Source organism: Solanum pennellii, chromosome 6 (genome assembly GCF_001406875.1).
Source record: "Solanum pennellii chromosome 6, SPENNV200".
NCBI lineage: Eukaryota > Viridiplantae > Streptophyta > Magnoliopsida > Solanales > Solanaceae > Solanum > Solanum pennellii.
The window spans coordinates 19,881,261-19,893,950 of NC_028642.1; the positions used below are offsets into that span (position 1 = coordinate 19,881,261).

A 12,690-nucleotide genomic window follows, 5' to 3' on the forward strand; every position below is an offset into this window, starting at 1 on the left:
ATCTTACCACCTTTCAAGTTTTTAATATATGTGACAATGCCAATATTCTAATACTCGAATATTAGAAAATGATTATTCATAATCTTAATGAGGTCATGAATTACTGCACACAAACAATTTTTATGGTATAAAGAGGGTAAATTTAAACTATTTGCGATAGATTTAGGGCATATTTGACCCAATAAACGAGGGAGGGGTAAAAGTAATCCAATAGGCGGAAGGACATTGAGGATATTTTAAACCTTTTTTCTGAAAAATAAAACCAAATTGTGAAGCGCAATAAATTGCAAAACCAATCTCGAATTGGATACAGTTGGTTGAATAGGTTGTAGAGATATTATACACAAGGAAAATGAACAACTCTGGCATCCATGGTGGAAGTTCACAGGCAGCATCTAGGGTTTCATGTATGGTCTATTACTTATGATAACCCAAAAGAGAAACTAAATGGAAGAAGCAGCAAGCATGGTGATTGTTAAGTCTTTTGGCTAAATAAGCAAGCCCCTACAACTCGACGCATTTCATTGGTTGTAATTGTATGAAGTCATCAGCATCCTCTTCACTGTCACTTTCAATCCAGCCATAACAAGGAAATGACCTTCTTGGTGGCCGAAGGCAAACTCGCTTTGAGGAAGGAAGAGTTGTTGGGATATGATCAGCAGGGGTAGGCACACTATTAACTGAAGTTGGAGGTACGTTACTGCCTCGACCCCCAGAATTTCCACCATCACCGGTAAAAACATTAGCCAGCCTCTTCTGGATATAGTAGGTTTGGTCCTCCTCTATGTCTTTACACCTCTGTTCAACTCCTTCAGCTGGTGGGAGACATAATGCTTCTGCAAAACACGGTTGTTAGGGTAATTTCACAATCCAAGTTCCAGCACCAGTGAACTAGGAATGAATGAAACTGCTGCAATTACAATAATTTTTTCTAAAAAAATGCAATAGTGCAGCCTCCCTAATCTATTGGTCAATGACTTGGCTGTTTTTTATTCCTAAAAGATGACAGATGGAATAAAAGTGAAATAGAAGGCTTAGAAGAGAGATAATGAAACTATGTGGCTGTCTTCCAAAAGCAAAGGAATGATCCGTTTTTTAGTTAACTGATCTGATGGGTCCAACAAACATTTAATTATAAACAATATCTGAATTATAAATAAATAAATAAATAATAGGCTAAGATTCTAAACAAAGGATGATAAATAAATGGGATTTCTTTTATTCTTAACGTCTCGTGATCTTGAACCAATTATGCGCTTCAATATAATTACCGGGAGTGAGCACTCTGCATTTTCAGAATCTCCTGTTGAATGGCCAGGGAGCCAGATTCAATGTTTTTCTACATTGTTAAGCTGATTTCCATTGCTTGGCATTCGCAACTAAATGGCTACTTCCTGGACGAATTACACATAATCAAGAAGTAGAATTAGCACAGACGATCAATTCCTTACCGGTACTGCCAATGTCTTGTTTGTTGCCACAAAGCTCTTCGTGTATAGGTTCTACTGCATCAGCAAGCTGAGAGCATCCTGTTTCTCCTAGAGTATTGCCAGATTCATTGTTTGTGGAAATAAGAGCGCCTGAAGGACAAGTGGTGCTTAATAAAGCAGAGTCTTCTGCTCTTTCATCTAGTGAGGAAAAACCCTGCTATAACTTAAAAGTCTTCAGCTATTCCAGTATATGCATATATTAATCAAGGTGCAATGAACATCAGTAATAATCATATCAATATTGAAGGAGAGATGAAAATTTTCATCAGCGTCATTGCATTTCATATAGTTGGCAGTTGGCACTCGATGCAATACAGATATGAACCTGTAGCTAGTTTTCTATTTATACAAAACTCAACCAGAAATAACAAGTACCCCGAATGGAGACTATAAGCAACTGTGGCTCAGACCCGTGTAGTTAAAAATATCATACAATTTAGACTAGCAGTCTAAGAACTACATGTGTTCAAAGGTGAAATATAGATCCGGGAGTTCGACTCATAAATAAAACATGTGTCTTGTTTCTTCTTTGGTATGTTGTACTAACCAATAACAAACGGAAGAAGACAATCTATCAATTGACTTACGGTACATAAGATGCATAATCTGTCAATTGACTTATGGTACATAAGATGCATAATCTATAAATTGACTTAAGACACATAAGATGCATACAAAGGACAAAGGTGGAAATAGGGTACTTTAAGGTTCACATTTACAGCAAAAAGAAAACTTAATTGCTTATTGGGCTTGATTCAGAAGCAGCTCTTATTGTTAATAGCTGACAGTCTCAGAACCACGTGATCGTTTTAGAGGAAGCTGGGATTAAAGATGCTTTGTTTATTTCTAAGAGACCAAGGGAAACAAGTGCGGTCGCTGGATAAACTCGAACTAACAGAAAGCACTCGGTGTAAAGCAGAAAAAATGATAAGCACGATTAGAGAAACAAGTGACTGCATCATCTAGCATGCTCATATCAACAGCAAAAGTTTTGCCTCATTCAAGTTCGGGTCGGCTATGTAAATCCTTATTGTCATGTTGATTCATTTAAGTCAGACTCAGTCCAATATTCATCTAGCATGATCTAATCAATTGTCAAAAATATGCAGACATGAATAGATAGCAAGTTGCTGAACAGAATAAAGGACATGGATTTTTATACTAACAAGTTCGACAAAGCAGGCCTGCCATCTTCTCATTCTTACCGGAGGAAGCAGGGTAGTAAATATGATAACCTCTGTCTGCACCATCCCACAATTACAATGTAGGCACTGTTACAAGTCTACCAAGCACAAGACATGCCCTGAAGTAGCTCTATAGGGTGACTAATACCACCTCAACAATGAAATACTAGACAAGCACCTCATACAGATTTAGCTCTACATTGCGTAATATTCCCTGCCTTTGGGATGCCCTGAAGTAGCTCTAGACTTTGCAGAACCATAATATTCAGTCTTGGACCAGAAGGAAAGGTTGTGATAAAATGTACTTTAATCACCAATACACATTCATTATTAGTGCAGACCCGCAGGATATGTGAATCAACAACGCTTAAAGCAGTTCTAAGCATCTATTATTTGTGCCACAGAAAATCATTCCCTCTAAGCATCTACTATTTGTGCCACACAAAATCATGCCCAGACAAAATACTCAAGTAGATCAAGTTACAAAGAAATTTGACAGTGTGGATCCTCATACTAGAACACATAATGATTGACTATAGCAGCCTAAGTTAGCAATAAGATCCACTTATATTGATTTCAATGAGATGCTTTACATATCTTTTAACGGATTTGAGGATCCATTTTTCCAAACAGCTAAGGAGACCACATGATGGAATAATCAATATCACAGGTTATAGAGAATCCGAGGGATAATACATGAAAGGAACAAGCAACCAAACAATAGCAATGAGGAATGGCCAATAGACTCCTCATGACAGGACAATTATTCATCCATAAAATTACATGACACAAGTATACAGCCTGCAGGAATCTGTTTTCCTGCATATTGAATGTATGTATACAGGTAAAACTGAATAGGTAGATATTTAACGATTCATGATCAAAGAGTATGAACGTATCATTCATAAATTTTGAAAGGGAACTTCATGTCCTGCTTACAATATGACTTATCATGAACATTGTTTAAAAGGCTACTGACTCATACTTCTTAGTCCATTTAAAAAAAATAGCAAACAAAAAATTGTGATTACCTTTGAGGAAGGAAGAGCTGTAGGGTGATGATCAACAGGACGGGCGACATGATTAACCGGGCATAGTGAAGCAGTTGGATAGTTATTCCCTAATTGCACATGACTCCCAGAACACAATTTCAAATAATTAACTGGGCAGGGGGAGGAAGTTGGAGGTGAAGCAAAATCATGAGAGTTACTCCCTGATTGCACTTGATTCTTGGAATTTCCACCATCACACCAAACAGCATTAACCATCTCCTTCTGGGTAGAGATTTGGCCTTCCACTACGTCTTTCCAGCTATTTCCATCTCCTTCAACTGGTGGGGGGCAAAATACTTGTGCAAAACAGGGTTATTAAGGAAATTTTCATAACATGGACCTCAAAGTCATATAGGCACTCTTAATGTTTCATAAATAAAAGAAGCAAGAGGTTTACATTCAAGTTTCAGCACGAGTGAACTATTGCGAAAAAAGAAAAAAAAATTAACTGCTGCAGTAGAAAAGAATGCAATATTATATCTTCCTTATTCTGTTAACAATTACATACGCAGTGTAATCCCCAGAGGTAGGATCTGAGACGGGTAGTGTAGGCAAACCTAAACCCTACCTTAAAAGGTAGACAAATTGTTTCCAATAGACCCTCAGCTCAAGAAAATAACACAAAAACAATTTGGGAAAAGAAATATGGAAGTGAAGAGTTATGATAAATACTAAAGATAGGATGACAAAGCCTTCTAAAAAAAGAACAATAACAACAATGAAACAACACTACAGACAGAAGTATAAGAAAAAACAAATAGTAACAGAAATCGAAGACCAAAAAACAACTACAACTACTATTATGGAGCAGTAAGTGAGACAACTCTCAACTATCTGCTAGCCATCTATCCTTAATTTGTATCCTTCATAGCCTCCTATCTAAGATCATATCCTTAGTAAACTGAAGTTGCATCATTTCCTGTCTAATCACCTCTCTACAATACTTATTTGTCCTACCTCGATTTCTTCTGAAACCATCCATAGTCAACCTATCACACCTCCACACTGGGGTATCCGTGCATATCCTCATCAAATGCGCTAACCATCTTAGTCTCGTTTCTTGCATCTTATCCTCTGCTGAGGTCACTCCTATCTTATCCTAGATATCTTCATTTCTAATCATATCTTCCCTAGTAAGCTCACACATCAATCTCAACATACTCATTTCCGCTACTTTCATCTTTGGAACGTGAGAGTTCTTAACTGGTCATGCTCCACTCTATACAACATAGTTGGTCAAACTACCACACCACCACCCTATAGAACTTGTCTTTAAGTTTTGGTGAAACCTTCTTATCACTCCATATGCGCGCCTTCATTTCATCCACCCTACACCACTACGATGTGTGACATCATCATCAATCTCCCCACCCTGGGTATCAGCCTCATTTCCCCATCAGCCTCATCAGTTTCGTCAGTGAACTTGCAATCCAAGTATTCTAATCTTCCTTGATTTTTTTTTTTGACAAAGGTAACAAGTTTTTGTATAAACCTTCAGGACTAAAGCTGGTGTCCCAAAAATTTACATCACAGAGCTACTTACAACTGAGTAGTCTCAGCAACCCCAAAAAAAGAAAATCTATCTCTAGGTCCTATCTCATCTTACAAGGATCCTAAGATGTCCACAATCGGTACAGGATCATCTATATATTTCGAACTACACCAATAGCAAAAAGTGATAATGCAACTCATTTTAATCCTATGCAAAGGACTGCTAACACTTCTAAAACATCTCGAATTTCTCTCCTTCCAAATGGTCCACCATATCACTGCTGGGACAATTTTCCATCTGTTTTTGTCCATGCTACCACTCCCCTCATAGTTCCAGCTTAATAGAGCCTGACCTGCCCTTTTAGACATAGTCCACCTTATGCCTCTGAAATTAGTAAACAAGTTCCATAGTTGGCTAACCACTTTACAGTGTAAAAACAAATGGTTGATTGTCTCTGCCTTTGCTCACAAAAAAAACATCTTGGACACATTTGTATGCCCTTCTTCATGAGGTTGTATACTGAATTAATTTATCTGATTTGGATGAATTATACTCATGTACTGGCTTGGCCAAGTGTCTTTCTACTTTGTTAAACTGATTTCCATTGCTTGATAGCTAAATTGTTACTCCATAAGCAGAAACTTAGACAAATCAAGCAGCAGAATTAGTACACGCTAACAGTTCTTTACCAGTACTGCAAATGGCTTGTTTGTTTCTGCATAGCTCTACATATATTGGTGCTGGTGCATTGACAAGCTCAGAGCATGACGTTTCTCCGACAGTAATACCAGCTTTGTTGTCTGTGGAATCGACGAGTGTGCCTGAGGGACCAAGGATGCTTTGTAAAGCAGGGTCTTCTGCTCTTTCCACTTGTGAGGAGACACCCTGCTATAATTCAAGGTCTTTAGCTAATCATCATATTCATATACAACTCTAGCGGCAATGATATTAAGTAACAATCATATCAATATCGAAGAAGAGGTGAAAACTTTGAATCAGCAATCATTTCATGTAACTGGCACTACATGCTATACACAGATTAAATCAGATAGATGATTCCCTATATATACAAGCTTAACCAGAAATAACATTTTAATGTACCAGAAAAATATCTGATCCAAGGAAGATAAGAAAATGTAGCTCAGCCGTGTAGTTATAGATATCAAACAGTTTAGGCTAGCAGTTGTAGAACTATATATTTGTTCAAAAGTGAATCTAGATCCTAGAGTTTCACTCAAAAAAATAAATCATGCTTCTTGTTTCCTATTTATTTTGTAGTGCTGACAAATAAATAAAGGACAGAAGCCAGTCTATGAGTTGATTTATGAATAATAAAGATGCATACAAAGGACAATGGTGGAAGTAGAAGTATGTTAAGATTAGCAATTCCAGCAGAAAGAAAGCTTAATTTCCTAGTGGGCTTGATTCAGAAGCGGCTCGTATTGTTAATAGCCGACAGTCTCAAGACAAGGTCACGATTTTAGACAAAGCTGGGAACAAAAGATGCTTCCTTTAGTTCTGAGAGTCCAAGGTAAGTGATATGAGCTGGATGAATTTCACTAAGAGAAAGCACAGAGGAGTAAAGAACTAGATCAAATAAATACGACAAGAAAAGAAAGAGATGACTGCATCATCTAGCACACTCACCAATTAAGAATAACAGATAAAACTGAATACATAGTATGTCACTGTGAAGCATAAAGGACAAGAATTTACCCTAACAGGTTCTACAAAGCAAGCCTTCCATCTTCTCATTCTTCCCTTAGGAAATCAAGATAGTAAACATGATAAGCTCTCTCTGCATAGCCCCAAGATTCAAAAAGTAAGAGTATGTTGGGATTGGCTTTTGTCTTTTGACCTATAAGTCAAAAGCTCTAACTTATGGCCTATGGCTTATTTTTACCATTGTAGCTTAAAACTTTTTTTTTTGAAACTGGTAAGGTTGATGGCTTGAGCATTAAGGGTATTGCTGGCTACCTCCAAAAAGGGAAAAATTACAAATTTCCTATCAAATCTATAATTTGATCTATATCATATATACAAAGTTGTTTACACCAAAAAAGTAAAGATACTATACAATTCCATTTAACTTTGTGGATGGAATTGAATCTATCTTCAAAACATCTTCCATTTTTTTCTCTCCGGACTGACCACCATACACATGATGTATTAGCTTCCACCATCTCTTTTGACCCTTACTGCCTCCCCTCCTAATACATCAGCTCAACAGATCTGATGTATTTTCTGGCATTGTCCAGTTCATGCTTGTGATGTTGAGAAACAGGTTCCAAAATTTGAGCAGTAAACTTACAGTGCAGGAAGAGATGGTTATTTGTTTCCCCTGTCAAATTGCACAAAACACCTAGGGATCAGCTGCCTGCCTTTCTTCTGTAGAACTTCAACTGTTAAACATGTTCTCTTTATCACTAACCAGGTGAAACACTTTACTTTTGTAGGAATGTCACTCTTCCAAAAGTAATTCCAATTATATTTTGGGCCCCCTGTCATCCCCTATAGTCCCCTTTTGTAGGCATTGTTGACTGAGAAACTCCATCATTACTATGTTTCCGCAGGATAGTCTGTTGCTTTTCTGGTTATAATCATTCCAGCTAGATTTCCCAGTAGCGCTGCCACCCTCTCCACCTCCCAATCATTAGGCAGTCTTCTTAAAGATATGTTCCATCCCTGTTCTGTCCAACAATCACTCACTCTAGCACCAGGTTTCTCACAGATTAGAAACAAATCTGGAAAAAGTTCCTATAGGCACTTCTTTAATTAATTTACCCAAACACTTCAAGTGCTAAATTTTGGCTTAAAAGCACTTAAAATAAGCCAATTCAAACAGGCTCTAAGTACTGTTTCAACCCAACAGAACACAAGGTGAGGCATGCCCAAAAGTAACTCTATGATGTGATTAATACCGCCACAATAATGAAGCGCTAGATTTTTGCCTCACATGGATATCAGTTTGCATAGTATAAGCTTTCCTGCCTTTGGAATGTGAAAACCAGCCTCCGAAAGTAATACAGAAGAGGAAATTACAAGCTTTGGAAACCATAATCTTCAGTCTTGGACTTCATGAAGGATTGTGATGAGATATATTTTAATCACAGATATACATTCATTATTACTGCAGTCTGTAGGATATGTGAATGAACACTGCTAAAAGCAGTTCTAGGTGTTACTTGTTTAAGATATCTCTATATATTAATTGATTTCAAAGGCCTAAATATTAGGAAATTATTACTCCCTCTGTTTTAATTTGTTTGTCTTCCTTTCTTTTTTGTCTATTTCAAAAAGAAAGTCTCTTTCCTTTTTTGGCAACTCTTTAATTTCAACTTTCCACGTGACATATGTAAGCCCAAGGTATTAAAGGATATTTGGGTACACTCTACATATCTTTAGTTTAAGAGTACAACATTCAAAAGTCTTCTTTACTTTCTTAAACTCTACGCCAAGTGAAAACTAAACAAATAAATAATGGAGGGAGTAAATGATAAGGTCATCTATCTATTTGTTTGTCCATCTGTCTATCTGTTTGTCTATCCCTCAACCTAAATAATGGTAATCTCTAGGGAAATGTTGACAGACTTCTTTATTATATGTAGAGTAAATTTCACATTCGAAAATTATATTTTAACTAATATGTCTTTAGATTTATGACTTCAAATATATAAAATATTTCATACTGGAATAGATTCTCCTATAACTCCACTTCAATTCAAGTATTGGCATCATAGGTTATTGTGATTTGTAAGCTTTTTAACATTAGAGAATGCACCAAGGGAACAGGTAAAAGATAAAAAGTGGGTAGCTAAAACTTCACGAGCTGAAAGTGACATAGTAAAACAATTTTGTTATGCTAAAGCTTGTTACATACTACATAGGGCTGAGGCTTAAAGGACTAAACACAATGGATAACCCAGACACAATTAAAAAGGTTGAGCAATGGTTTAGTCTAAATTAATTATGATATTGTACTCTCTCTTTTTTAACTTTAAATTAATATAAGAAAAAGAAATACAATGTCACAAGAATATTTAAAAAGTTCAATCTCATTGAGGACTTAGTCTTTAAAAGGTTTAAAATTATAATACTTAATAAATTTCAATGCTTAAGATTATACAAGATAACACTGAAATCGTGGAGTACTACATTTACATATCATATCTGTACTTTCTAATTCAACAAATCTTTGAAGAATCTTGACAAAAGTACTTCGGTAACTTGCATTTTTAAGTAGGTTACAAAATAATCATTTTCATATTCTCATAAAAGTCCACAGACATAATAAGGTATCTGAGGACTTCAGTGGAGTTGGATCTCTTTCTTATAGACCTAAAGCTAAATGACATCAATGTTCATTATTTTGGGAACTCAAATACATTGTATGATACTCCTATCTATGTAATTTTTAGAAGTTGTACTCGTGTACATGCGCAGAGTGTGTACCCTAAAACTAGTTTTTAAAAAATATAGCATTGTTATACATGGTGTATGAAGAGGAGCATGGATTCACGTGAACCCATTCCCCGACCTATAGATACACCCTGGTAAGATCCACCTTTATTAATTTAAATGAGATGGTTTACAAATTTTTTAACAAATTCAAGGAACCATTTTCTCCAACAGAAGTGGAGACGTTTGACAGAGCACAGCTTACTGTAAACACGAGATATAATTCATGAATGGACAAGCAGTCAAAACACAAGCAATGAGGAAAATTGAGCAGTAGACTCCACTTGACATGATGACAGTTCTTCACCAACAGTTAGATGACACAAGGACACAGCCTGCAGGATGCTACAATATAGACAAACAATGTCCTCTATTTGATGGATCAAGCATTAACATGCAATTTCCACTTCAACTCCATTTAGCAGAAAAGCTTGCAATATAGCTGTAAGTAACATCACCGACTTTTAGTAATTTCTTTAAATATATTTCTGCTTGAGTTTTTTAGTAGCTTAATCCGACACACTTCTCTAGCAGATTCCAGTTCAAAGAAGGGATTATTACTTGGATTTACAGACCAGTAGAATAGTTTCAGATCCATTGAACTAAAGGAAATAATAATCATCAGTTTGACACTCAAATTTTATCTTCAAATATACATTGGACAGAATTAGTTCTACCCAACTGGTATATCTTACATAAGAAAATAAAGGATTCCAATATAGTAAGATGAGTTTATTCTTACATAAGAAAATAAAGGATTCCAATATAGTAAGATGAGTTTATTCAATATGCTTATAAAGGTCAGTATACATTACTTAAAACGGGGTTTCACAGAAAAACATATTGTATTTACACTAAAAGGTTTCGATTCTACTTTTAAAAAACACTGTAATGTAATTTGGGTATGTAGCTCTGTTGAATGAATGAAGATAGAACTGAATAGACAAACTTTTCAACATTCATAATAAGAACAAATTTAGCTGTCAAACAAAATGAGTCCCAATGATCAACTTATCAATAAATATAGGTGGAAAAAAACTTCTAAGTAATGCTTACAATCTGACTTCTCCTGAACAGTGTTTAAAAGCTGCAGGTCTATTTCAAAAAAAAAATTGTCTATTTCAAAAAAGCGGCAGGTTTATGTTTCTTAATAAATGTAAAATTCATAGCAAGACTCAAAATTGTAGGACTGGCAGCATTTGGTACAGCATAAAATGTTTCATCAAAAAATATATATTCCTTCATGGAATTATATTTTAGTATTTCTCTATGTTGAGAAAACTATTCTCTTCAAGGAAAATCTTTTCCACCAAACAGAACATATCTTCCTTCCTTTGCACATATATCCCAACTCTTACTACCTATAATTTGCTTCAATGAACATAGATACTGTTGCTCCATATTACTTGTGTTAATCAACAATTAGACATTGTTGTCAAATTTTTAATAGGAAAATGATCACTAAAATGAACTCCTATCTATCTACTCCTCGTACATTTACAATTTGACATTTACAATTATATCCAATCAAAGCTGGAAAATACCACAGAAGTGATAAGTAAAACATTTTCCCAAAAAAATAATTCAGCAGAAGTCATCGAGTACTGAACCTTTTGTTTGGTAGAGTCTTCATCATTGCTCTCTTGATCACGAAGAATAGCTTCAATGAGTTCTTTGTAGCCATATTCCTCAATAAAGGCCCATCCAACATCTCCACCATATTCCTTAAAAATAGTAACGATAATTAAGCAAAATTTCGCGTAACCCAAAAGAAGAGCGCATAATCCAAAAAATCGCAGGATTAACGAGTTCCATGGTTCTAAAATCACGTAGGCAACCAAAACAGGAAAACCCACCAGATTCTTAACGCTTACCTTCAGAAGTTGTTTTACTGTTTTCTGAACAAGCCGTTCATCAAATCCAAAAGCTGTCATGGCATCAGTTGCCGCGTCCATTCGGCTTAATCGCTGCGAATAAAACCAATCAACAGTGGAAGAAAAAAGTATAGCACAATGCAAATTAAAAAAGGTGAAATTTCAAACCTTTCTGGGTCTTCCTCTGGGTGCCATTGTTGCGTGCTTCAAACGCCTCAACACACAGCAGAAGAGGAGACGAAAGAGTGTAATGAAGTACTGTATGTTTGCTTTAATCCTGAAACTGAAAACCAATATATATATATAAATGAGGATCATAGAGGATAGAGGATAGAGGATAGAGGATAGAGGATAGAAGATAGAGGAGTTGATGTGGCACCTCTCCGTGGCCTTCATTTCAACTTTTTTTTCCTCCTTTTTTATTTTCTTTTTTAATTTCTTTTTATTAAATAATTTGTTTATTAATTAAAAAATTCATTCATATTTATTATTCTAATTATACCTAATAAGTTATAACAAAACCTCCATCTATTTACATTTCCTACTTAAATAATATGTCTTTTCAATTTATTTTTAATTATTTTTATTGTTTACACAAACTATAAATAATAACTATCTATGTTCAATGATCATTCTCATTTTCTCATTTTTTCTTTTTATTAATATAATTTTTTCCTCTTTTACATTTTTTTCTTCATTTTTTTCAACAATCATGTACTTAATAAGTTCACCATATGATCTTCATATTGATAAAAATCATAGATATATTCTTCAAGATTCATCAAATTGATGTTTGCATTAGTTCGGTACAAGTTTATGAAAATGAAGAAGGAATCATAATTATTTCAAGATTTCATCAAGAAGAAGGTCATATTAGTAAAAAAGTTTGAATGATTTCCAAATATTTTGAAGATTAATTCATTCATGTATTGTTTTGATTATATTTTTTAGTTAGATATATAATTTCATGTTATTCAACAAAAATTAAATTATGAAATTCTACTAATTAACACATTAGAAAGCTCAATTAACATTATTTTCTTCATTTTACTTTGCTCTTTTTCGTATTATTATTATTGTTATTGTTATTGTTATTATTATTATTATTATTATTATTATTATTATTATTATTATTATTAT

At 34.9% G+C, this 12,690-nt stretch overlaps 1 protein-coding gene across 2 annotated transcripts; it reads right to left on the reverse strand.

The window, feature by feature from the left end:
• Positions 1 to 232: 232 nt before the first annotated feature.
• Positions 233 to 11,879, reverse strand: LOC107023053. Of its 2 annotated transcripts, none has more exons than XM_015223603.2 (7): positions 11,719 to 11,879; positions 11,551 to 11,643; positions 11,287 to 11,400; positions 5,908 to 6,103; positions 3,706 to 4,022; positions 1,452 to 1,644; positions 233 to 836 (listed from the first exon to the last, which is right to left on the reverse strand). In XM_015223603.2, the coding sequence occupies exons 1-7, from the start codon at positions 11,866 to 11,868 to the stop codon at positions 505 to 507; spliced, it is 1,395 nt and encodes a 464-aa protein (XP_015079089.2). In that variant the 5' UTR covers positions 11,869 to 11,879; the 3' UTR covers positions 233 to 504. The 2 variants fall into 2 exon arrangements, with proteins under 2 accessions (XP_015079089.2, XP_015079088.2); XM_015223602.2 differs by having other exon boundaries at positions 1,452 to 1,647.
• Positions 11,880 to 12,690: the final 811 nt, after the last annotated feature.

What these genes read in the sequence shown, in the direction of transcription:
- LOC107023053 (XM_015223602.2), bottom strand. Translation starts at nt 11,868, where the DNA reads ATGATCCTCATTTATATATATATATTGGTTTTCAGTTTCAGGATTAAA. An exon ending in ACAAGCCATTTGCAGTACTG is followed by an intron (nt 4,023 to 5,907) that starts GTAAAGAACTGT and finishes GTTTTGCACAAG; the next exon opens with TATTTTGCCCCCCACCAGTT. An exon ending in CAGCTCTTCCTTCCTCAAAG is followed by an intron (nt 1,648 to 3,705) that starts GTAATCACAATT and finishes TTTAAGTTATAG; the next exon opens with CAGGGTTTTTCCTCACTAGA.